General features: G+C 43.6%; 1 protein-coding gene across 2 annotated transcripts in view; it reads right to left on the minus strand.

Annotated features, from left to right (window-relative positions):
- Positions 1-23,986, minus strand: part of LOC119170077 (cell adhesion molecule Dscam1-like) — a 295,537-nt gene that overhangs the window by 216,967 nt on the left and 54,584 nt on the right. For both annotated transcript variants that reach the window (XM_037421113.2, XM_075880186.1), the window contains exon 2: positions 7,667-7,987. In XM_037421113.2, coding sequence (XP_037277010.2) covers positions 7,667-7,987 — 321 coding nt within the window. The remainder of the gene's footprint in view (positions 1-7,666; positions 7,988-23,986) is intronic.

The following is a 23,986-nucleotide window of genomic DNA, read 5'->3' on the forward strand; positions in this document are numbered from 1 at the left end:
TCTGATAAATAAAAAAAACTTCCACATAAGAAAAGTTACACCTTTGCCATAAATGCGCAGCAATGATTATGATAGCAACAAATTAGAATGTTACGCGAAGAATGTCAAGGAGATAAAAACGTTCACCGCGTTTTTCACGCTCAAATGACGGACAAATCGTACTCAGAGGTACAGACAAAAGCAAACAAGTGTCTCATTTGTTACTTGACAGTGTCTGAAAAGCGCTCGCTTTTCGCAAACGGAGACTGCAGCGAGCGCGGTGACCTTTCTGAACCTAGTAACTATAACAAAGCCATATATGTGGAAGCCCAAGGCGCACGATTCTCTGCACCGCGAAATAAGTTCGCGCACTAACGAGGTTCTGACGGAAATGTCATACATTACACTTATATAGGTTATATGCGGCCACATAAAAGCACATATGCCATCATATGTGGCCACATATAAGCATATATGTCAGCATATGTGGCTTCCATTTACCATATATGGATGTATATCTTGTGGAGTCAGATCATCTATGGGGGGCGCCGAGTGGTGCCGTGCGCGTGCTTACCGCCATTCTGCTTGGAATGCTAAAAACACGCTGATATTTCCCTTGCGATCGTTCCTGCCAGCAGTAAGTGGTGTAGATAAATAACTTGCCCTTTGACCGTTGAGGGACGTGCTCCTTCGTGACTGAGTGGCTAGCTTCGCGCGCTCCGAATCGAGAGGTCGCGTGCCATAAAGTATTTTTCTGAATTCTTTTTTTGCTGATATATATATATATATATATATATATATATATATATATATTTATATATATATATATATATATATATATATATATATATATATATATATATATATATATATATATATATATATATATATATATACGGGGTATGACGGCAGCGACCAACGCCGGCAGCAAAACCGAGATGAGAGTGTACATACAATCGCTATTGCAATAACATATATATTTCAACCGGGAATGCTCGCTTGTGCGGGCAGGACGGCAGTCTTTCTATTCCGAAGCATCATCGAATGTGGCGGCGTCTGATATAGAAAGCTAAAATATTCTACAGCCAAAGCAAGAAAAACAATATGCATGAGCTATACACTATACGTAGGGGCGGCATCATACAGTGCAGACAGGTCAGGTATTAGGTGAGTCATTTGATATAGTGCTAGCGCATGAGAAGTTGCAAAAGAATACACACAGCGAAAAAAAAAGCCCCAAAAAGAAAGGGCAAAGCTCGAACGATGTCTGAAATGCAAGTGTTTCCGGGCCACGACGCGCATGCCGAGCACGTTGCTTGCGAGATCTTCTGGCCTACTCTACTTGTTTGCTAGCTCTTCTGATCTTTGTTCATTTTTCAGGGAATGACAGGGGGAACATGTCCAGCTTTGGCGTGCCTTGCAAATCCGTCTGTGTATATGCAAAACGGAAATGCGGATTTGAGAATGCGAAGGACGCCTCTTTGATGTCAACCTTGATCATTTTTCTTCGCTTAACCACGTTACGCTTCCAAACGCAGCCAGTCAGAGTGTAGACCAGAGTGCAGGAGGAAATGATGCGTAACAAGAAAACATGAAACTGACAGTGGCACTGAAAGTACAAAGCGAACCACTCTACGCAGAAAAATGCCCGTGCATTAAACTCGCCGCTTTTGACTATGTCCCCGCTGAATCGCCTTCGAGCTGGCCGGAGTCTGTGCACTGAATCCCGAGCCATGGTAGCACAGAATTCATGCAACTTGGTTAGTTTACATTGTACTCTTTAGGACGCTTTCAGTTCAGTTTTTGTTTTCGAAACTAGTGGATTTATTGAGATCTGAAATTCAGCAATGAAGTTCAGACATTATCACGCAGTCATATGCATATATGTGCACCGTTGGTACAGTTTAAATTTTGCTTTGTAAAAGCCACATGTACTGTTCAAGTAATAGGCCTCCTTGAAGGGCCAGTTCATACATGATATGGTGAGAAACCAGCGTAAAAAGGGCTGATAAAGTTTGCGCCAGTTGGGTGTCAGCGCTTGTGTTCTGTGTTACGCGTTCTTAATACTTGAAATTCGAATTACACTAAATTTTAATTGCGATGAAAACTCCATCGTGAGTGTTTCATCATGAATAAACCAAGACATTTTATGTCCTATTCACCGTATTTGTCTGGAAGAACCACAGCCTTGGAAATTGCAGTTATCTTCAATGTGATTTTAAGGTATGCTAGCGCACTTCACTGCAGATTACCGTGGAATGATAAATAAAATAATACAGTGAATCAAGACTGCAATGTATTGCACCTTTCCTTAAGATACCGCTCATATAACTCTGTTTCCTTCAGTCGTGTTTGAAAGTTACTCTTGAGCAAAAAGCCGTAACATGGTTTCTAGATAGGCGCTGGTTGTACGCTATATTTATTGCATTCAATGGGCGTTTCTTTTTTGTTCTTTTTTCAATTTCCACGCAAAAATACGGACCTGGAATATGTGAAATATACCTTCATTATTTTTTTCTTTGCTTTCGAAACAGTTTGCTCACATATTACCCTCGGATAGCGAAAGGCTGAGATATTTAGGGCGTAGTCTTATTTGTCAGCTGCGAGATCTTATTAAAAACACGTGCTTTAGCTGCAACATGCAAAACAATTGTTTCGTACTCGCCTTCGCGGTTACTGCTGGAACCCCCCTATAGCTACAAATGCACATATATACACTATAAAGTGGACGCCATAATGACCGCCCGCCCCCTTAGCTCAGATGTAGAGCATCGGACGCGTTGAAATTCTAAGGTCGCAGGTTTTGGTACTTGGAGGTAGCATGTTATCTCTTTTTTTTTCTTTTTCCACTTCACATTTTTCTTTTTCCACTTCACATTTACAGTAGGATTACTACAAATGGTGTCCTCTGTACTTTTCTCGAATTTCTTGCCTGTTAGTGTTCATTAAGGTTAGGTCCAGGGCGTAGCGAGAAGCATAATTTATGCTGTTCTTTTTAAAGCCCGTTTGCGAATCACTATGCGTTCTCGAGCTTTCAACAGTCGCAGCGTATTGCCCACAACGTTATTCTATTGAGCGTAAGCTGTTGTTTCGCACTCCCAGCTAGGTTCGAAGCGTTTCCGTTGCACTATAATTGAGCGAATACTCGTACACTGGCACGATTCGCGCAATCTCTCTCCTGGAAAGTTGTCCTGTTTCACTGTGAAACACTGAGAAGACTCGGCAGCCAAACATTGAGAATGCTCGGCAGCCAATAATTCTTAGAGCATTCTCAGTGCAGACTAAGGAAGCAATTAATCGGGTACGTTTAGCCTTGCATATACACTGAACGTGCGTGGCATCGCATACAAGCGTGAGTCGCGATAGCTGCTATTATTGAAATGCATACCGCGAAAAAATAGAACAATGATCTGGTGTCACATTTGCAGGTTTCGCACGATACTTTGTAAGAACTCAGGATTTGAATGTGTATTTGAATTTGAATTTGAATTGAAGTTTATTTTTTTCTCATACAGAAAGAGGAGTAAGAGCTAAAGGCCGTATTGCCTGACAGAGGCTCCTATTCCCATGCGCATTCGGCATGCGTGTACATGTTCACATGCGATGCAAGTATACAAACAATAGAGCAACCAGAAAAATCAAAACATGCATGTACATAATTGTCACTGCAAATAAAGCATTACAGGTACACATCATACATGAAAACTCTTCATGAAAACAAACATATCATACAGACACTCCAAGATTATATACCTATACGCATTAAATTGTGAACTTTCAAATTGTAGCACAAACTGTATATGCGGTACTAGTAGAAAATTAGACAGATATATTTTATTGATAAGTTATCGTGGAATGTAACAGAAAGTTCTTTATAAACTTTCTAAAGCGGGGTGCATGAAAATCTATATGATGTTCAACAATGTACAATACCCGGGGTACTTGATACTCATGGTCCTGACACCCGTAGTTAGTTCGCATAAGTGGTGGCATTATCGTTTGGTGGCGTAATTCATATCGAGGGGGAGAAACGGGCAGGCTACTAACATGGAGCCTGTGCTTTATTATGTGCAAAAGTAATCTATAATAGTAGAGTCGATTTGCTCTGATTAACGAGTGTTTCTCAAAAAGATTGTGTGTGGGTAAATCTCGCGGTCTACCGTGATAGTTTTCGAAAATTCGCATTGCCCTTTTTTGCAGTTTTATTAATTTGTTGTAATTTTTTGCAGTTGTTGTTCCCCATATTAATGCACAATAGCTAAGTTTAGAGTGAAAGAGGGCGTAGTACATTGCCTTCTTTAGTGCTAGTGGTATAAGACTACTAATTTTATACATAGAGCCTACTACTTTACTGAGGTCGCTGCTGAGTTTATTGATATGATTGTCCCAAGAGAGGTTTTCTTGAAACCATACCCCAGAAACTTTTGCGTTGGTACTTGTTCTATCTGCTCTCCTTTAAATAAAACAGTAATCTTGACAGGCACTGGCTTATTTATCGGTTTAAATATTATATACTTAGTTTTGCTGACATTTAATTGAAGTTTGGTTAACTTCAGCCAGTCAGATAATAAATCTGAATAATTAATAATTTCTTTTTTAATCCGTTGTAGGGATGAATTTGAGTAGAAAAGATTAGTGTCATCCGCATACATGACTATGTTCGGTGTAGGTGAAATGCTTGGGAGGTCATTGATATATATGGTAAATAATACCGGGCCAAATATTGATCCCTGCGGTACGCCAGTCTGTACTCTAAGATATGGAGAGGTCACCTGATTAAGTGAAACATACTGAAAACGATCCGTTAAGTAGCTTCGCACGAGATCTAACGTTGTACCGCGTATCCCATAGCTATGAAGTTTAGATAACAGTATTTCATGATTCACACTGTCGAACGCTTTACGGAGGTCAAGGAATAAACCAACCGTGTATAAACGATTTTAAATGTTTTGTAGTATTTGATGTTTTATTTTGAGGAGTGCATCCTCACATGATTTATTTTTCCGAAATCCATACTGAGATGTACTGATTATAGCATACTTATTTAAAAAACCTTCCAGTCGCGAAATAATAACAGCCTCAAAAAGTTTTGAGAAGAGTGGTAGTATTGAAATGGGTCGGAAATTGTTCACATAATTGTCTGCACCCCCTTTGTGCATTGGAGAGACACGGGCTATTTTAAGTTTGCTTGAAAAAATTCCGCATTCGAACATTCTATTGATAATATGGGCTAGGACTGTAGATATGATATCCGATACATATTTTATGGGAGATGCCAGTATACCGTCAAATCCTGCAGCTGCATTGCATTTAAAACTACTGATTACCTTTTCAACTTCACCTGCAGTCGTAGGAAATAATTAAAAAGAATTTGGCAGAGATTGTTTCGTTACAGCGAGTCTTACATACTCGGGATTTTCAAAGGAATTGCTGTTACAGCATTCAACAAAGTGAGTATTTAGGGCACTGGCAGCTTCACCGTCTGTAAAAGCATCATTTACCGAAGATATTCGTACGCTTTCAGAAGTAGCATTTGCTCCAGACAACTTCTTAATTTCTTGCCAAATTTTTCTTGGATTTGTATATATACGCGAGAAAACCCTTTCGTAATATTTTTCCTTCGCTTTTCTTAGCTCTGAATTTACTTGATTACGATAAGTCTTAAATTCGGCTAATTGATTAATATTCCGTGTTTTATTGAATGTGTGGTACATTTGATTTTTTCTTTTAATTTTTGTGAGAAGCGCAGCATTAACCCATGGTTTCCTAATTTTTTAGATCGTTTTGTAACACTAAGTGGCGGAAAGGCTTTATAGTAAGCAGCAATCATTTTATCGAAAAATGAATTCTATGCCTTATTTGGGTCACTTTCAAGCAGTTCAGATTCTCAGCTTATTTTGCTAATAAGTGAGTGAAATAGGGCTATCGTCGTTTCATCAATGAGACGATAGGAAAAGGTGCTACGCTTGAATTTCTTGGAGCAGGGCAGAAAACAGAAAATTGGAAGATGATCACTTATGTCGACGGACATGACACCAGCAGTCACAGTAGGAGCATGTACATGGGTGATACAAACATCCAACAGGGTGGCACTAGAAGCGGTCACTCGTGTTGTTAGGGTAATCATATTCGAGCATGCGTAAGAGTACATCAACTGCTTCTATTCTCTAGTTGTTGCATTTTCGGCCATCATATCTATGTTCGTATCACCTAGTACGGCGAACATTTTGCCGGTTTCGCTGAGGTAAGATAGAAGTTTATCCATATAGAAAAAGAAATCCTTTTTGTTTCCGCAAGGTGGCCTGTACAGTACTGAAAGTTTTACTCTTTTAGGACCAATAGTGAGGCATTCAATGTTTTAATTATTCAGCGAGAAATCCGAAATTATCTCCGAATTCAGATCCTTTCGTACATAGACAGCCAAGCGTAGGTGCGGTTTAGTCCGTGATATCTGTAGTTATCGCGCAATAATCCGTGTACCTCAATAAAACTCGTTGTTGGTCATTTGTCATATTGTAAGATAATTAGCGCAACCTGGAATTCCGCAAACAATCTAACAGACACACTCACTCATCTACCCGAGTAACACACATATACTCGAGTTTCAGTGCAGTGAGCGTATGAGTGTTTGCGGGAGTCAAATTTGCGCAAATTACCTTACAACATAATTAGTGCACGCTTGTATCACTGGCACGGATTTCAGCCAGGAAAGCTTGTTGTCAATAAAGTTCTTGGAACATATCTGTGCGTTGGGCAAATTACTGCTGTAATAGTCGGAGTCACGCTTGAATACGTACTCGTGCACTTCTACGGGGCTTGTAGCTTTTCATTGCAAATACCCACTTGAGTGGGGCTAGGCGTTTTTCGTTGCGGGTGTAAATTTTCGCAAGCTAAACACACCGCACCAGCACAATGCTCGTGCTTAGCTGTCATCTTCACAGACAGTGCTAATTAGGATCTTCTTTTTGTTTTCGTTGTTTTCACATCCAAAGACGGTGCAGTGGTATCCAGACGACTTTTATAAGTAATAGTAGTGTTAAAAGCACTCGTTCGTCTTTTGAAGTCCCACATATTCCTCCTACCATGTTGACTTGATGCGATGTAATATAGACGCCTTGGCAGTCCAAAACAAAATGGCGTGTGGGTGCGAGAATGTCCCGCTGGTAGCCTACAGACACCAGGGTGCGAGATATGCATGATCAGGTTTGTGGCAGGTGTGGCAAAACAACAGAAAGGCTTTTTCCTCCAAGCGCTGGTGCTTTTCGGCACGCAATAGTGTTGTGACAGCGAGTATTTATAATCATCGAGTGGCATCTGTTAATGCTTGCCTTCTTGCACATAACTCAATGTTTGTTGATCAATTTAGATATAACTGTGGCTGAACGGCTCATGAAAAGCTGCAAACATTTACAAGATGGCGCTGACAAAATTTCTCTTTATAGCAAAGTACGCTTCAGTTATCGATCTAGTCGGTGCAAATTCCTAGTGTTATGTGACCTTCGTATCTGATCAAGCGAGTTGAGCATGCTGCGTTTTTTTGTTGTTGTCAGAACGCCAGAAACCCCTTTGACGAGCTACCTCTGCTCTACTCTTTGATGCCTTAAACATTTATTCTCATCAAGTCTCACGTAAGATCACATTGAAGGCGAACACGCACGAAACAGCGATCTGTGGCGGAGTCACTCACCTGCCCTGACGTGAACGTCCCTGCTGACGATGGCACCAACGGGGTTCGAAGCAGCACACCGATACACGGTAGCGTGCACATCTTGTCGGTAATCCTCGGCTCGGAATGGGGGAAGCACCAGAGAGCCGTTCGGGCGCGCGTATCTTAGTCCTCGCACGTCCTCCATTGGCGTGCCGTCGGCCGACGTCCAGGTGATGCGAGGTTCGGGCGAGCCCGTCGCCGAGCACGCCACCGTGGCACCCGTCGAGTTAGAGAAGTCCACGCGTCGTGGAGGTTCGTGCAAGAACACTGGGCCCCGTCGCTCGGTCTGGTATGAACCGGCTGCACAAGGAAAGAAAAAACGCTATGGTTGTCACTCGAGGCTACATTACCTCCGATTCACAATATCTACATTTCAGGTTACAGTCCCTTCAACCTGCTTTTGAATGTTTTCCCTCGTCACTACGACACAGGAAGTGTCATCCTAAAACCATGAACAGCAAGTGTTTCAATCTGGAAAAAGGTGGTGGCATGTCACTTACCTAGTAGGAGCAATGCAATGCAAATATATTTTAGTGAGTGCCCTAACAGGACTAATGAGAAATTCGAAGCACCACGGCTTCATGTATCTACCGTTATAGAGTATTTGTTGATGTGTTTTGTGTAGGTATAACAAATGGCCTAACAAAGCTTCTGTTTATCTGACCATGATCTACACCTTACGAGTGTTCATGCAATCCAATCGCTTCTTGTGCAACGTTCATGAATTGCTTGAAGGTGATTGATATATTGGGTTTAACGTCCCAAAACCACTATATGATTATGAGAGACGCCGTAGTGGAGGGCTCCGGAAATTTAGACCACCTTGGGTTCTTTGACGTGCACCCAAATCTGAGCACATGGGCCTACAACATTTCCGCCTCCATCGGAAATGCAGCCGCCGCAGCCGTGATTCGAACCCGCGCCCTGCGGGTTAGCAGCCGAGTACCTTAGCCACTAGACCACCGCGGCGGGGCAATTGCTTGAAGGTGAGATATGACTTTTAAAGCCTGTAAGTATTGACTGAAGGGTGTTATAAAATGTAGTTAATCACTGTGTTTAAGAATCGGTATAACACGAAAGCCAAACGCGTCCTCGCAGAGGTAGCTAACTTAGCTAAGCATTCGTGGTACATTATTTTGCCACCAGGGTGTAGGAATGAATGCTACAGTAACAAATCCCAATGTCACGTGAAGAACAGCAAGCAGCTCGAAACTTGCAGCGCACACCTGAAGCAGAAAACATGCACTGAATGAGCATACGCAAGACGAGCGTGGACAAAAAACTGTCAGAGTTTTTACTTCGTGGGTGAACACCACACTCTTTTAGTGAACGCGGCCGCTGCAGCGAGTGAATTGACGTTCGTGCTTTCTTAAACTACTGTAACTTCAAAGGAAACTTGAAGTGGAAGCACGAGAGCTGCCAATCCTCCGCGCCAGTCAGCCATCACGCTAGAGAACTTCTATGTATACTTTGACCGCGTCATGTGGACGCGCGCACTCAGCGACGCACGGCATGGCACGCCATGATGACCTCTAGAGCACGCGCATGCCCAACGAGCAACCGTCATGTCATCACATGAGACGCATCTCATGAATAATATGTTTGTACCAGTCACATACGTTCATCATCCATTGGCGTCACGTAATACAAAATTTGGCATACATGAAGATAGCGAAACGGCCGCGAGCCCATCATCAGTGTGGCATGTAGTCATGTTGTTACATGGCACGCATGTCGTGATTATCATGTTTGGATGTGTCATTTACCTATTTGTTCCATTCATGTCCCGAAATACCAAATTTGGTATAGGTGAAGCTAGCGAAACGGCCGCGAGCGCATCATGAGCGTGGCATGTAGTCATGTTGTTACATACCATGCGAGTTCATTATGTTTGCACCAGTCACATACCTTCGTCATCTATTCGCGTACTGTAATACCGAATTTGGTAAATCTGATGCTAGCGAAACGGCCGCGAGTGCATCATGAGCGTGGCATGTAGTCATGTTGTTACAAGACAGGCATGTAATAATTTTCATGTTAGGGTCTGTCGCTTGTGTTCGCCATGTAATCATGCCATACTATACCAGATTTGCAACATGTCATGTGAACGAAACCACCGCAAGAGCTGCAGGATTATGAAATGTAAATCATGTCATTCGTGACATACATGTCGTGAATTTTATGTTATGACTAGTCAAATATGTTCTTCATACAGTCATGTTATATCGTACCAAGTTTGGTATCGATACCATTATCGAAACGGCCAGAAGAGCTAAATGTCGTAGGTGGCTAGATAGATAGATAGATAGATAGATAGATAGATAGATAGATAGATAGATAGATAGATAGATAGATAGATAGATAGATAGATAGATAGATAGATAGATAGATAGATAGATAGATAGATAGATAGATAGATAGATAGGCGCCCCGCCGTAGTGGTCTAGTGGCTAAGGTACTCGGCTGCTGACCCGCAGGTCGTGAGTTCGAATCCCGGCTGCGGTGGATGCATTTCCGATGGAGGCGGAAATGTTGTAGGCCCGTGTGCGCGGATTTGGGTGCACGTTAAAGAACCCCAGGTGGTCAAAATTTCCGGAGTCCTCCACTACGGCGTCTTTCATAATCATATGGTGGTTTTGGGACGTTAAACCCCTCATATCAATGAATCAAATCAGATAGATAGATAGATAGATAGATAGATAGATAGATAGATAGATAGATAGATAGATAGATAGATAGATAGATAGATAGATATGCACAAAGTCGCCGAAGTTCGCAAAGAAATGCTTCGCATTTAATATGTCTTTACGACGTCATATCCGTGACGGAAATACGTGGTGGAGCCATGGTGGAATTCGGAATAAGATACTGTTGTGTTAAAAGACATGTTGCGCGCCATACCTCAAAGTATTTGCAAATGTTTTAAAATTCTGAGTCAAGTACCCAAACTCTCGTTATTTGGTGTGAATACTAGTTCTAACAAGCGATAAGTGGAGGTTGCGGTTATTTTCACATTTTATATAGTTCAGTATTTGCTTTGTGTTTTAATTAGGTCTTTTTACACAGCATTATCGGGCACGTAACTTCTGATCAGCATAAGTTTACAGGCTGTATTAAATTATATATTACTAGAAGTACAAATATAAGCAAGGGTAAGGCACAATATATCACCTTTATTTCTCTAATTTTGGTATTTGCCAGTTGGAGGGAGACATAACTGACCGTGGGGCATGCTTCAAACGTTATTATTTAGGAATAAAGTCCAGCCCACTCGTCTTTTAAGTGCTGCTTTGCCTGACTCAGGTACATACTTTGTGGAAGATGCATTGTTCACTCAGGCGTTTTGTCCTTCACATCTAAACACGCCTTCTTATTGATTGAGCTGTCGTGCCTAAGAATCGGTGCCCTCGGGGGCATTGTCCTTCTAAGAAGAACTTTCCATAACGACGCGAGAGATCGTTTCCTTCATTCACTCGTAATCAAAAGCGGTGCTCGAGTAAACACAATTCATTTCCCTCTCGCCATTCCACCAAACGCACAGGTTGTACTACACAGCCCAAACACACGGCAAGCTGTATCACCTTTTTCTCTCTTATAGCTGCTTCCACGTGCTGTATACAACTGTTGCAGGGTGTTAATATATAATTTTAGGGTCGGCAAATTATTGCCGCGGGAGTGAAGTGCTTTGACCTTACTTTTAGTACCATGTGAAAAAAAGATTGAAAGAGCGATAGAAACAGCACGAAATGCCAGGAAAACCAATTTAAAAAAAAATACCGAAAAATTTTCTCGCAGTCACGGCTTCCCGTGGCGGCTGATCGAGCGCGTTTGAGCCATCGGCGCTCCCGACCCATGATTACGAAAGAACCAAACCGCGCCCAAAATTTCGTGTTGAGCCCCAATTAACACACCGCACGCTATGCCGTGAAACTTTCTTTCTTGGCTATTCTGCTCTTTTTACTTTTTGTTCTTGCCTTTTTGTAAATATTGACACCCGGAGGTGTGCAGAACACTACGGAGGTGGCAATGAGTGGTGTTTGTGCCTGGCGTATACAGCAATAGCGATGCCGTCACCGCGAATACACACCACGCCCTTTGATCGTCTTGCCGTTGGGGACGAGCTGTCGTGCGCTTTGTGTGCCCGTATAGTGTTTAATGGCCTAGTGTGTCCAGCATCAAAGCCACTATACGGCAAGATATTGGCGCCGTGTCCACCCACCAGATGTCGCTCGAGTGTACACGACAGAAATGGTCCCGTATTTTGTGCGAGAGTGCGTGGTGGATTGTGTGATAACTTGCCTTGAAAAGGCAGCTGCGTGTGAAAAAATTCCAGCTATCAAAAGAAGAGATTGTTATGTTCGTTCACTTACTCGTTCGCTCTATTTATGCTTGCCCGTAAGTGTAGGCTTTTACGATCGGGTCTCGGTGCCCAAGAGGCATTTCAGAGAGCACAAGACGTTGATCTCAAGCGTTATTTTTGGTTCTCGTTAATTGAACTGGGGCTTAGCTAACCGGAAATGAGTCATCTTACTTGACTCGCATTCCAAGCGGTCCCTCCAAGCGTGCGATCCCCTCCTGCTCATCATTTGTCATTAATGTCATCCGGTCCGGAAAGAGGAAGGGGCCGGTCATAATGCAATGAACTCCTTTACGTGGGTCAACTTTAAGCAGGACGGTTTATGAACAAAATTGTGTGCGAGTGCTTGTAGGGCCTGGAAACAGAAATTAAAAAAATTCTGCAGATCCCACGTACCTGGGAATTGACGTTATGCGAAGCATGCGAAGGGGAGGAGACCATGTTACAATTTTTTTTTATTGAGAAACACGTCATGAAATGACGCTATATAATATATATATATATATATATATATATATATATATATATATATATATATATATATATATATATATATATATATATATATATATATAGGTTGCACGCCCATATATATGTTGAAGAGTTGCAGGTGTTTATATAACCAGTTGTTTGCACTTGTGCAATGATGCCAGCTGGAACACGCGTATTAACACCAGAAGCTGATATGAAGCGCTGATGTTCACGAAGATGCTGGCCGTGAACACTGCATCAAAAATCAACTTCAGAGCGTGCCATCATGGCAACTAACCACAACTGACGTTAACCAGACGTGACGGCTGTATCAAAGGAGGGTATATGTAATTTTTAAAAAATTGGATAGGCAGCACTGCAACCACTATTGTTGACGTTTCACGAAGATTAGCGCCTATTTGAAAAGTATTTCCGAGACCTGGCGTAGCTCTGTGCTAAAACGCTTTATTGCCACACAGAATGCTTGGATTTGATTCCAGCTGGGACCCTGACATTTATTCTTTGCATTCATTTAGTTGACGCTACCAATATCGGCCATTTCTTAACGCTCGCTCGTTAAAATTGCCCATGTGTGTTCACGTCGTTCCTAGGTAGATACTAAGTGTGAATCACCTATGACACATACCTACCCGTGGGTATGTGCCACTGTCTGGCGGGAAGTTTTTGACATCGTACGCGACGGTATTGTGACATAACTCATGTCTTGACCAGCGCGTCATATTCGTTAAACCATCTTACCCTCCCATGCTAATTTTGGTTCGCGCCAAGTTAAGGAGGTGACCATGAGAGCCCCCAAACGTAAGCAGCTAGATAGATGGATAGATACACCCAAAGTCGCCGAAGCTTGCTTAGAAATGCTTCGCATTTAAAAATAGCGATGTGGGAAGGGGGGCGAGGGCAAGAGGAAAGGGGTACACGTGATCGCTCTGCTCCCAAATATTCATGAAAAAATTGTCCCCGTATCTGCATGTAATCTGCAAATGTCGTCGAAAGACAATAGTCTCGCGTGTGGAGAGAGTGAACAAAACATTTATTTGATGTTCTGCGAAAGAAAATCGGTGAATGGTATTCCGGAGGTGCTGCGTTAGAATGCCTCAACCGTGCAGCGGAATCAAACGAGCGCATCAAGTCACGTCACACGTGAGACATGAGCGCCATCTGCCAGTTTCTTCTGGAAAACAAAGCGCGTGGCCGTGCGCGCCCGTCTCAGAGTTGATAAGCTGTGGAACGCGAGGTGACGGGTAGGTGCCACCACCATCTCGTCTTAGGAAAGCATTGGAAACACTCCCCGTTCCGTGCAAACGTTGTATGGTAAGCGCAGCGTGATAAGCGCTATGGTCCCTAAAATTACTTATGTATGCGTTTTTTAGTAAGAGATGCATATGCAGAATATATGCGTTTTGTTATGGTGCCCCAGACATGTGCAATAATTGTTTTTTAGTTGACCATTGCACAAGCATGAACGCTCAACCTTGAGCAACATTGGTGGTCGCTGCGGATGGGGTCGGCCGTTTCAAGTACCCGATGCCGGTAAGAGTGGACAAGCAGACACATTTTGCAGACAGACAGACAGACAGACAGACAGACAGACAGACAGACAGACAGACAGACAGACAGACAGACAGACAGACAGACAGACAGACCAAACCTTTCGCGTCAAAAGTTCCCAAGAAAGACTATCGTTTTTAAAAATGTAGTCGGGAAACGGCAGACGCGGGGCTTCTGAATCTCAGTGGGAAGATGGAACGAAAGCAGGCTAGCCTCTGCGGGACTCCGCATTCAATCGAGAACATATGGCAAACACATGCAGGCTTCGCACACAATGATCATAGCCATTGGTCAAGTGTGTGCTAGCTCGAAGGCTTCGAGTGACAGAGCCAACTGATTCGTTATGCATCTCACACGTCAAACACTCGAAGTCTAACTGCGATGACGAGCGATGACGACCATGATTTATGGACGAGTTGATTATGTCCCATCGTTCCAACAAAATATTAATGACAGCCGTTCTGCACGCGTTAGAGATACGGTATGCAACAGCTGGCTGTATTGAAGAAGACACGGCAAGTCAGTTATCGTGAGTAACAAGAGGGCTTGTGATTTGAGCGATTCGTCATTCGAACTTGATCTAACGTCACTTTCACATCTAAACTGGGCTATTTTCATAAACCTTCAATTGATACTGTGCTGGTGCTGGTTTCCACATCCTAAGAGCACGAAAGTAGAATTTCCGGTGGCCATCTCACTCGCGATACTCGTGTTAACTAAACAGAAGTGACACGTATTATTTCATACCACCACTGTAACACTTATTCAAGAGTGAAGGTTCACCCTGGTGGTGCATATGTATCACTATTTTGACTCCAACAGTAGGTCCATGACACTTGGGTGACAGTAATTTACACCATGCCTCTTGGTGGTTCACACTATTTGGACAGAATCATTACTGCCCAATTAGAGAGACCCTAAAACGATTTCGACAATTTTTTTACAAACACTTGGGCCGGTAGATCAAGTCCCAAGGGTAATTCAGAGACCAAGTTTGAGCTCTCTGCGTGTGTAGTTTATTACAACACTTTAAATCTGCGAATCGCTCCAGATTGCTGCAGATCACTGCGACTCGGCCGAACGCGTTTTCAACCGCCCAAACACCAAGCGACACGCTCTGCCCCACTGACGTCATCGTTTCCAGCTGATCTGATTGGCTCGGGAACGCGCCGCACAGGCTGTGGGTATCGGATCAGTGGCGGGATTTGCACGTACGCGGTCTCACGCCACATCGTGACGCCGGTGCCGTGAAGGTGGAGCTTAGCCCCGAGCGCGCGAAGTAAGAGTTCAGGGAAGGTGAGGGTGAAAGGCGGAGTGGAGGAGGGGGGTAGTTGCTTGTGCTTGTAGCTCCGTTATTAACGGGTGTTTCGATTGAGCTCTGGTGCCATTGATGTGCTCCAGTAGTGGTCTAATAAAAAACGGAATGTGAAAAAACCGTTTCAGAGACCCTTTAGGCAAACAGTGACCGATACCAATGACTGCAAACGTGACGTATTTGTTTATGTCTTGTCATTCTACCACATGTGACAGCCACCGGGAGTTCCGCTGTTGTGCTCTCCAGAATAAGAAAACACGCCACCATTTAAGGAACTCCACATGTCGTGGCACTCATTGAAATGGTTTTTTTCTATGACGCGTAGCATTTGCTTTCTGAGCATCGTGTTCCTTTCCCAAAACTCTACTTGAAAATGGCGTACACATTTTGTAATTTGCATTGACATGTAAAAATTTTCTGTGCCTGCTAATTTATATAAAATACATGAGAATACTCATGCGCGGGAAATCGCAAATCGCCTGTGAGCTGGTCATAGTAGTGGCTGCTGTGTTTACATAGAACAAAGAAGTGAATAAAATAATACAAACAGTGAAATTAATAACTGTACACGTATATTACCAAAATATTATGTGAAAAGAAGCGTAACAAGTAGTGAAATGTAACAACTTTTATTCCTTTCTCGTTATAGAAACATCTATGTCTTATTACTTCAGGGCCACATTCCGGCAGACTCTTCTTAGTCTCTCAAAAAATGCACCATGGAGTTCGAATGATTCGTACAATTTATCACGCAACCACCGAAATGACAGCAACGTTCACAATTGTTCCTGTTAACCAACATGCATTTGAGAAAGAAACGGGTTGCACTCTAGGAGCGATACTTATCGGTCATATATCGACAGTTTCTTCATCACAAAAACGGTTTGATGATACGGTAACAGGAAACTTCGCTATACGTGTGATTCGCAACCATTAATGCTCGAAGATATATAATGCTCGAGATGCTACTACGACTTATAAGTCGTAGTAGCATGGATGCCTTTTAGCTATGCCAATTTTAAAGACGAGGTGATTATGTTATTACTCATTGAAGGCACAGCTCAAAAGAGACGTAAAGTTGCCTTTTCTGCAATAGAGGTTAGCTTTCTGGCTTTTTTTTTTATGTGTGTGTGAGAGAGTGCGTATAAACTCAGAAATATGATAAAATATTAGACATTATCGCTTCTGAGCACTTTCTCGTGAAGGTTGAAATCATTCCGTGTAAAATTTCTCCTTCAATTTATTTTTTCGAAAAGTGATGATGATGATGTTTGATGTTTTGTGGCTCAAGGGCCGTTTCATGGCCAAAAAACGCCAGTTCATGTTACAAAAGATATGGACAATGATTGTGATAAGCGGCTGTATAAGGGTCTTAAAACTCCTCGCTTTTAGGCGGGTAAAAACATAGAAGTAATAAAAACATGACCATGCCGTGAAAAGTGTTAATGGATGACAAAAGTTTGTGATAATAAAACAATAATGGACATGTATGGCATTAGCACAAGTGCCTCGATCGCTCATACCCTTGCGTCCAAGGGTCGTGAGGCAAGTGCTTTTTTCAATGTAGCCACCGCAGCGGAGCCCTCTCTGGAAAGGTCGTGCTACGGAATGCCATGGTATATGACGGGAAACGTTTTGATGTCTCCCAAAAAAGGCAACAACGATTTATGTGTGAAAAGTGGTTCCCTACCGACGAACTTTTAAACAAGTGGTACGCGACAAAAGCACCGCTTTTGCTGAATGTGTTTTAGTTCTTTTTTTTTCGAGTGAAACATGTCATTCCCACTGTGGTCACATACATAAGCGAATCATAAGCGTAGAGATCATTACTCTCCAGAGAAATGCTGGAATCAAAACTAATTGAGTTCTCTGAATAGTATGGGCACGAAGTCAAAGCGGTAATTTTCAAGATTGATCCTGACAGGTTTCAAGTTATCAAAAGAAAAAAAATGACCACACACTTGAGAAAGTGTATCTTTCTGACTTGAATTTTTTGTAAGGTGAACGAAAAGTGATCATCTCTGAAAGTGAGGGTTAAAAGGAGGGGAGGGCGAGCGATATTAAGCTTGCGAGAAAATTGTGCTGATCAAACAAGAAGGAAAAAAACGGAGAAGGCTTTATAGATGGAAATAAATTTATAGTAAAGTTGAATATTTGCATTATTTATATCCCACAGTCTTTGTTTTCAGGAAGTAAATCCATACCACGATTTGAATTTTTTTATTTCTTTGGTTGTTATAAACATGCTAGCATCGTCTGCTGGCTGAACTGACTGAAACTATAATGCTGTGATGAGTGTTATAAAACAATAATACAGGCAATCGAAAAAGTTGCTGCTGGCTATAAAGCCTGTTGCCCCGCCGCGGAAGTCTACTGGCTGATGTACTCGGTTGCTGATCTGCAGGTCGCGGGATCGAATCCCGGCTGTGGCGGCTGCATTTCCGATGGAGGTGGAAGTGTTGTAGGCCCGTGTGCTCAGATTTCAGTGCACGTCAAAGAACCCCAGGTGGTCGAAATTTCTGGAGCCCTTCACTACGACGTCTCTCATAATCAAATCGTGGTTTTAGGACGTTAAACTCCACATATCAATCAATCATGACTATAAAGCCTGTTATATGCACCCACTAAAATTTGAACGCTACCTAATGTTCCATTCTTGCTATAATGGATATATAATGATCTCCGTAATGTCCCCGGTCTATTTTTCAGCATGCGACCCCTCCCCCCTTTTTTTTTGTAGGAAGGCATAGTTATCTCCAAGCTACACTTCAAATGGTATTTACTGCTACTTGGAGAACTACAGCGCACAGGTTATTATTTGATATTTTCATGCCTTGATCATTTCGTTTTGAATCGCCGGGTGCACAATGAAGCTCAGAGGTCGAACGATGTTTGCATCAGATGTATTTTTTTTACAAGGCGCACAACACAGAACAGCGCAAGCGAGCCATTCGAACCGTTTTCAGTTTCCGCTTTTGCAAAGCTACTGCTGGCGTTCAATCAATAATGTTCGCTCATCGTTCCGCACGAAACGTTCCGTTTTCCATTCGACGTTTTTCTCTTTTTTTAGTTTTTTTTTATAGTCTCATTTCTTGTGTCGTGTGTATGGGCGTATGTGTTTTTCCGTTTCTTCTTTTTTGTCGCTTAAACAGGGCGTTTTGTTTTTCGCCTTTTGTTCCGCACATCGATTGTCATGATGTTGCCTTTTGTTGTCTAAGAAAAGTGAAACGTTTTCTTTTCGTGTATCAATTTTTAGTGGCATCGCAGGGATAGCGCAGCTTCTGGATCACATCGCAGCGCTATCCCGTGGCCATTCGGCTTAAGAGTAGGGAGAGGACCGCTGGGGCTTCGGGAACTGGGACGCACCGTACTTTACGGCGTACAATGTGCGCTGCAGCCGAGCGATGGGGAAGCTTTTTCAACCATACAGATTAGAAATATTGCTTTGTTCATAAAAGTCAGTAACAACTTGAGCCTAAGCTAGTATTATTGACCAATTTAGCCACCATCATGTAGTCGAGTTAGCCTTGCTGTTGTTTCAGTAACACTAGGCAACATGTGCAAGCAGTTGTTCCTGTTGTATTCAGACAGCCATTCTATTTTAGTGAGCGCTGCAGCTTAGCACGGGAGAGCGCAGAATTAGGTTGCCTCTTAAAGCTGCCTAGGGTAAAGTGCGCACCATAGCGTTGGTTAATAGGGCACCAGAATAATTTTGAGGCCATTTCATGAGACATCACTAGGATGCTTAGACATTTTGAAAATACGCTCTAACGCGCTTTCGAGCACTTCCTCTTAAAACGTGCTTTGGCTTGCCGCTTTTAGAAAGGGCTTCTACGCCTCGAACACTGTACAATGTCCTCCCGCGTGGATTTGCGGGAGCTCTGTTAGGACTTGGGATAAATTAAAATCGTGTGACTTATTTTACCGAGAGTTTCCGAAGACTCACTAACACCAGACAACCCAAGAGACATCGCTTGGGGTATGAAACCGGTCCGTAGCCAGGCGGGGTGCCCTAGCCCCCACCCCCTATACCGAAATTTCGAGCGGGCGGGGGGGGGGGGGGGGAGGCCTAGGACACCCCACTTGTGTTTTATCAAATAATCAAGGTATTTCGCAAAAGCGCCCTTCCTCCCTCGACGACGAAAATTCCTGGCTACCGGACTCGTTTGAAAGTTCCTTAGGTCTGCGCCATTGACGGGATATCAATTTAGTGGTAAAAATTACTTGTTTACAGTAGTAGCTACAAAAAAAAAAGCTAGGGTTCAGTAGACACAACGGCGAAATGAAAAAATTGCGGTCCGTGTAAGTTAAATAAAAAAGCATACAGTTGGAAGAATTTTCGTTTTCCTTCTCGCGAACCAGAATCCATCAGGTGAACCTTCAGAAATAATTGCGCGAGAAATTTAGGAAAAAACAAAGCAAATACTTTACATCCCCAGAAATACACGCACCCGTTTGCGTGAGTCACGCTTAGCTTTAGCGAGTCCCAGCCTTCTAGCTCCCAACGTGTTGCTCTCATAGCTTGGTATAACGAGCATCGATGTTCGGCCGTCGTTTTGTCGACGCTCCCCGCGTGCCGATACAGCTTAGCGTCGTTTCTCGAAAGTGCGGCTGCCATCAAGCGGCGCAGCACGCAGGCGGGGGAGGCTTGGGGACGAGGCTATCGAACCATGCGAGAGCTGGCCAGCAGTCGTTGTGGCAGTGATGGGAAGCCGCGGCGCGGGAAAGTCGGAGGGAGAAGGGGACGCCGCATCCCCGCACTCGGGTCGGACGGGAAGCAGCGCGGGGCTTTTACGCTGACTGCCAGCACGGGAGAGAGAAATGGCAGGGCAAAGTTGTTAAGGAGGCGGACAATCGCTTTGTCCCTCGACCGATAGACGGGAGAGGGCTCGGACCAAAAGTCGACGGGAGAGCGGGGGACATTGCCGTTCCTCTTCTTGCTCTTCATTTTGATATTGTGCCTGTTTGGTAATTTTTCATTCTTGCTATACTTTCTCTTCTTTCTAACACCGCTACGCGGGGGCCGGGCCTCCCGGAAATTAGCTTAGGAGCGCTTGCACGCGCGCATGTATTGGTGAAAATGAGAACGAAGTAAATCTTGCGATGGAGGTAGGCGGTAGCGGAACGGGAAGGTTCGCATGGAAAGAGATGTGAGGTCGAGAAGGAGGAAAAGAACAACCAGTAGACGGGCTAGAAGAGGGAAAGACGTTGGAGTCAGAACAAGGGAGGGTGGAGGGGGAGATCTCGCAAGCGGTGTAATTGAAGAGGTGGGGCTAGAAAATGACTGCATGACTCACAGAGTCGGTTGAGTAAACGAGATATACGCGACCAAGCGTTTCTTCCCGCTCCTTGCACAACAAGCAACCTTAGCAACCAGCGCCCTGTGCAGGGATATTAAGGAAGATCATCTCTGGGAGGTTTGTTCAAGCTGACGTGCTCGTAGAGACGCATGCATTCACGAAATAACCCGTAGGATTGCTACAACCGAGTCTACGGAACACGCGACACGTGCTCACCGAGATTAGACAGAGCAAACTCAATGACTAGAGTAGAGGGGCGGGTATTCCGAGTATAAAATTCTCGCCCGTTTGTTGACACACGGGCAGGGTTTCTCACGAGAACTGCTGACTCGAGTGTGGGGATCAAGCAGTCCACCGAGCAGCTAGATTTCACCGTAATAGGCGTGTTCCGTAACGCAGCGAGCTTTACAGGAAGAAGGCAGCTTATTTTTGTTATTGCTTATTTATGTTTGCGATTTAGAAGTGATACAAAAAGTGCGCAGAACACAAGTTGCATAGTCTAGCGGGTTGCTGGACGCATCAGTTTAGCTTTTAACGATGATGCCTTCAGTGGCTGATCATGGAGACGTATACGTGCAGCGTATAATGGTAAAACTATTGGTAGTCTCTCTGCAGACATCTGCGTACATGAAAAGAGGCCGGTATTTCTTTCTCTGTGAAGCATGTTGTGATTCTGGGTCATCTTACTCACTTTGTTATTTATTACGTTCGTGATCAATCTTAGTCCTCTGTTTTCGTGATTCCTGATTGCCCGTCCTGCTTGGACCACGTTTTGTAGTCTGCAGTATGAATAAAATAAATAATAATCTTGAATGGGAAGGAAAACATTCTGCTGTCACAATAGACTAATATCTATCTATCTATCTATCTATCTATCTATCTATCTATCTATCTATCTATCTATCTATCTATCTATCTATCTATGTATCTATCTATCTATCTATCTATCTAATCTGCACACGTCTGGGTGATCTCGTGATCATCATCACCTTTTTAACTTGGGGTAGAGCAAAAGCAGAATCGCAGGGTAAAAAGGTTTGAAAAAAAAAGTCACAACTTTGCCGTAAAGGCGAAGCAAAGAAAGCGATAGCAACAAATTGGAAGGTCACGCGCAGAATGGCAAGCAGATCGAAACATGCCCCACGTTTCTCACGTACAAATAACGCACGAAATGTACACATAGGTACATATGACCGCGAATAAGCGTCTCAATCGTTACTTCGGTGCGCCTGAAAAGCGCGCTCTTTTCGCAAAGAAAGACTGCAACGATTGCAGTGACCTTTGTGCGCCCGGTAACTACAACAGAATCATTCCGGCCAAACCCAAAGGCTAGCCGAAAAGTATGGTCCTCCCCACTGCAAGATGAGGGCACGTGATCGAGCGTCCATTCCTATATACTCTACGCTGGGCAAAGTACGCGTGGGAGATGAGCGCGCGCCACCGCGTGGTCACATGTGACAACGCGCGCTCATTGCTCCATCTGGCTGGTAATGCTGAAAACACGATAGTCCCCCCCCCCCCGAGATGCCGGGCACCAGCGGTAAGTGGTAGATATAAATAGCTTGCCGTTTGAGCGTTCAGGGACGTGCTCCTCTGTAGCTCAGTGGTTAATGCCTTGCACTCAGGGCTCAGTAGTCCAAAGTTTGATTTCATACTCGGTAATTTTTTCCATGAATTTTCCTTTCGTGCTTTTTCATATACATACATACATACATACATACATACATACATACATACATACATACATACATACATACATACATACATACATACATACACATATACAGCTAGTGACACCGACGCCGGCAGCAAAATTCAGTCGAGAGTGTCCACATAATTTCTATTGCAATAAAATAACCAGATCCCACGTCTTGAGGGAATCGATGATATGCGAAGCTTGAATGAGAAAGGTTGATAAGCCACATTAAAATCAGCACAACAGTACGAAGTAGACCTAAATTATGCCATACATGACTTCCATGCCATGATTATCATGTTTGTATGTGTCATTTACCTTCGTCGTCCATTCACGTCACGTAATACCAAATTTTGTATATGTGGAGCTAGCCAAACGGCCGCTAGCACGCTATGAGTGTAGCATGTAGTCATGTTTCACATAACACGCATATCAAGAATATCGTGTCTGGACGAGTCATTTACCTTCGTCGTCTATTCACGTCACGTGATAATAAATTTGGTATTTGTGGAGCCAGTGAAATGGCTGCTAGCGCGCTATGAGCGTAGCAAGTAGTCACGTTTTAGAAGACACGCTTGCAATGATTATCATGTTTGGGCGAGCAATTTACCTTCGTCGTCCATTCACGTCACGTAATATCTCATTCGGGGTATGTGAAGCTAGCGAAAGGGCCACGAGCGCATCATGAGCGTGGTATGTTGTCATGTTCTTACATGCACTCATAACATGATTATCATGTTTTCACCAGTGATGTACCTTCGGCATCCATTGAGGTCCCGTTACACAAAGTTTGGTATATGTAAAGCTAGCGAAACGACCGCGAGTGCATTATGAGCCTGACGTGTAGCCATGACTAGTCATAACATAAAAATGATAACATACGTGTCATGATTTCTACGCTAGAGTTTGTCACTATTTTTCGCCATGCAGTCATGCCATACCATAAACGTTTTACAAAATGCCATGTGAACAAAACCACAAGTGCAGCAATACCATGAAATGTAAATTACCACGTTCATGACATCCATGTTACGATTTTTATGTTATGACTAGTTAGTTTTGTTCGCCATACAGTCACGTTATGCCATACCGATTCGGTATGGATACTATCATCGGGTCGGCCAGGAGAGCTAAAGGTGCTAGGCGGCTTGATAGTGTCACGGGGTCTGACGCGGCCGAAGATTTTTGATTGATATGTGGGGTTTAACGTCCCAGAACCACCATATGATTATGAGAGACGCGGTAGTAGAGGGCTGCGGAAATTTCGACCACCTGGGGTTCTTTAACGTGCAGGCAAATCTGAGCACACGGGGCTACAACATTTCCGCCTCCATTGGAAATGCAGCCGCCGCAGCCGGGATTTGATCCCACGACCTGCGGGTCAGCAGCCGAGTACCTCAGCCACTAGACCATCGTGGCGGGCCGCGGCCGAAGACAGAAGACTTTATGTTGAGATCAAACTGTTTATTTGGGTCAACCTGTGCCCGGTAAACGGAAAGCCTGATTACAATAGCAGTCTTGCACTGATATCAGCGAACGGAGCATCGGCCGTCGATCTACTGACAAGCGGCGAAGCGCGTCGGCATTTATA

Source organism: Rhipicephalus microplus, chromosome 2 (genome assembly GCF_043290135.1).
Source record: "Rhipicephalus microplus isolate Deutch F79 chromosome 2, USDA_Rmic, whole genome shotgun sequence".
Classification (NCBI taxonomy): domain Eukaryota; kingdom Metazoa; phylum Arthropoda; class Arachnida; order Ixodida; family Ixodidae; genus Rhipicephalus; species Rhipicephalus microplus.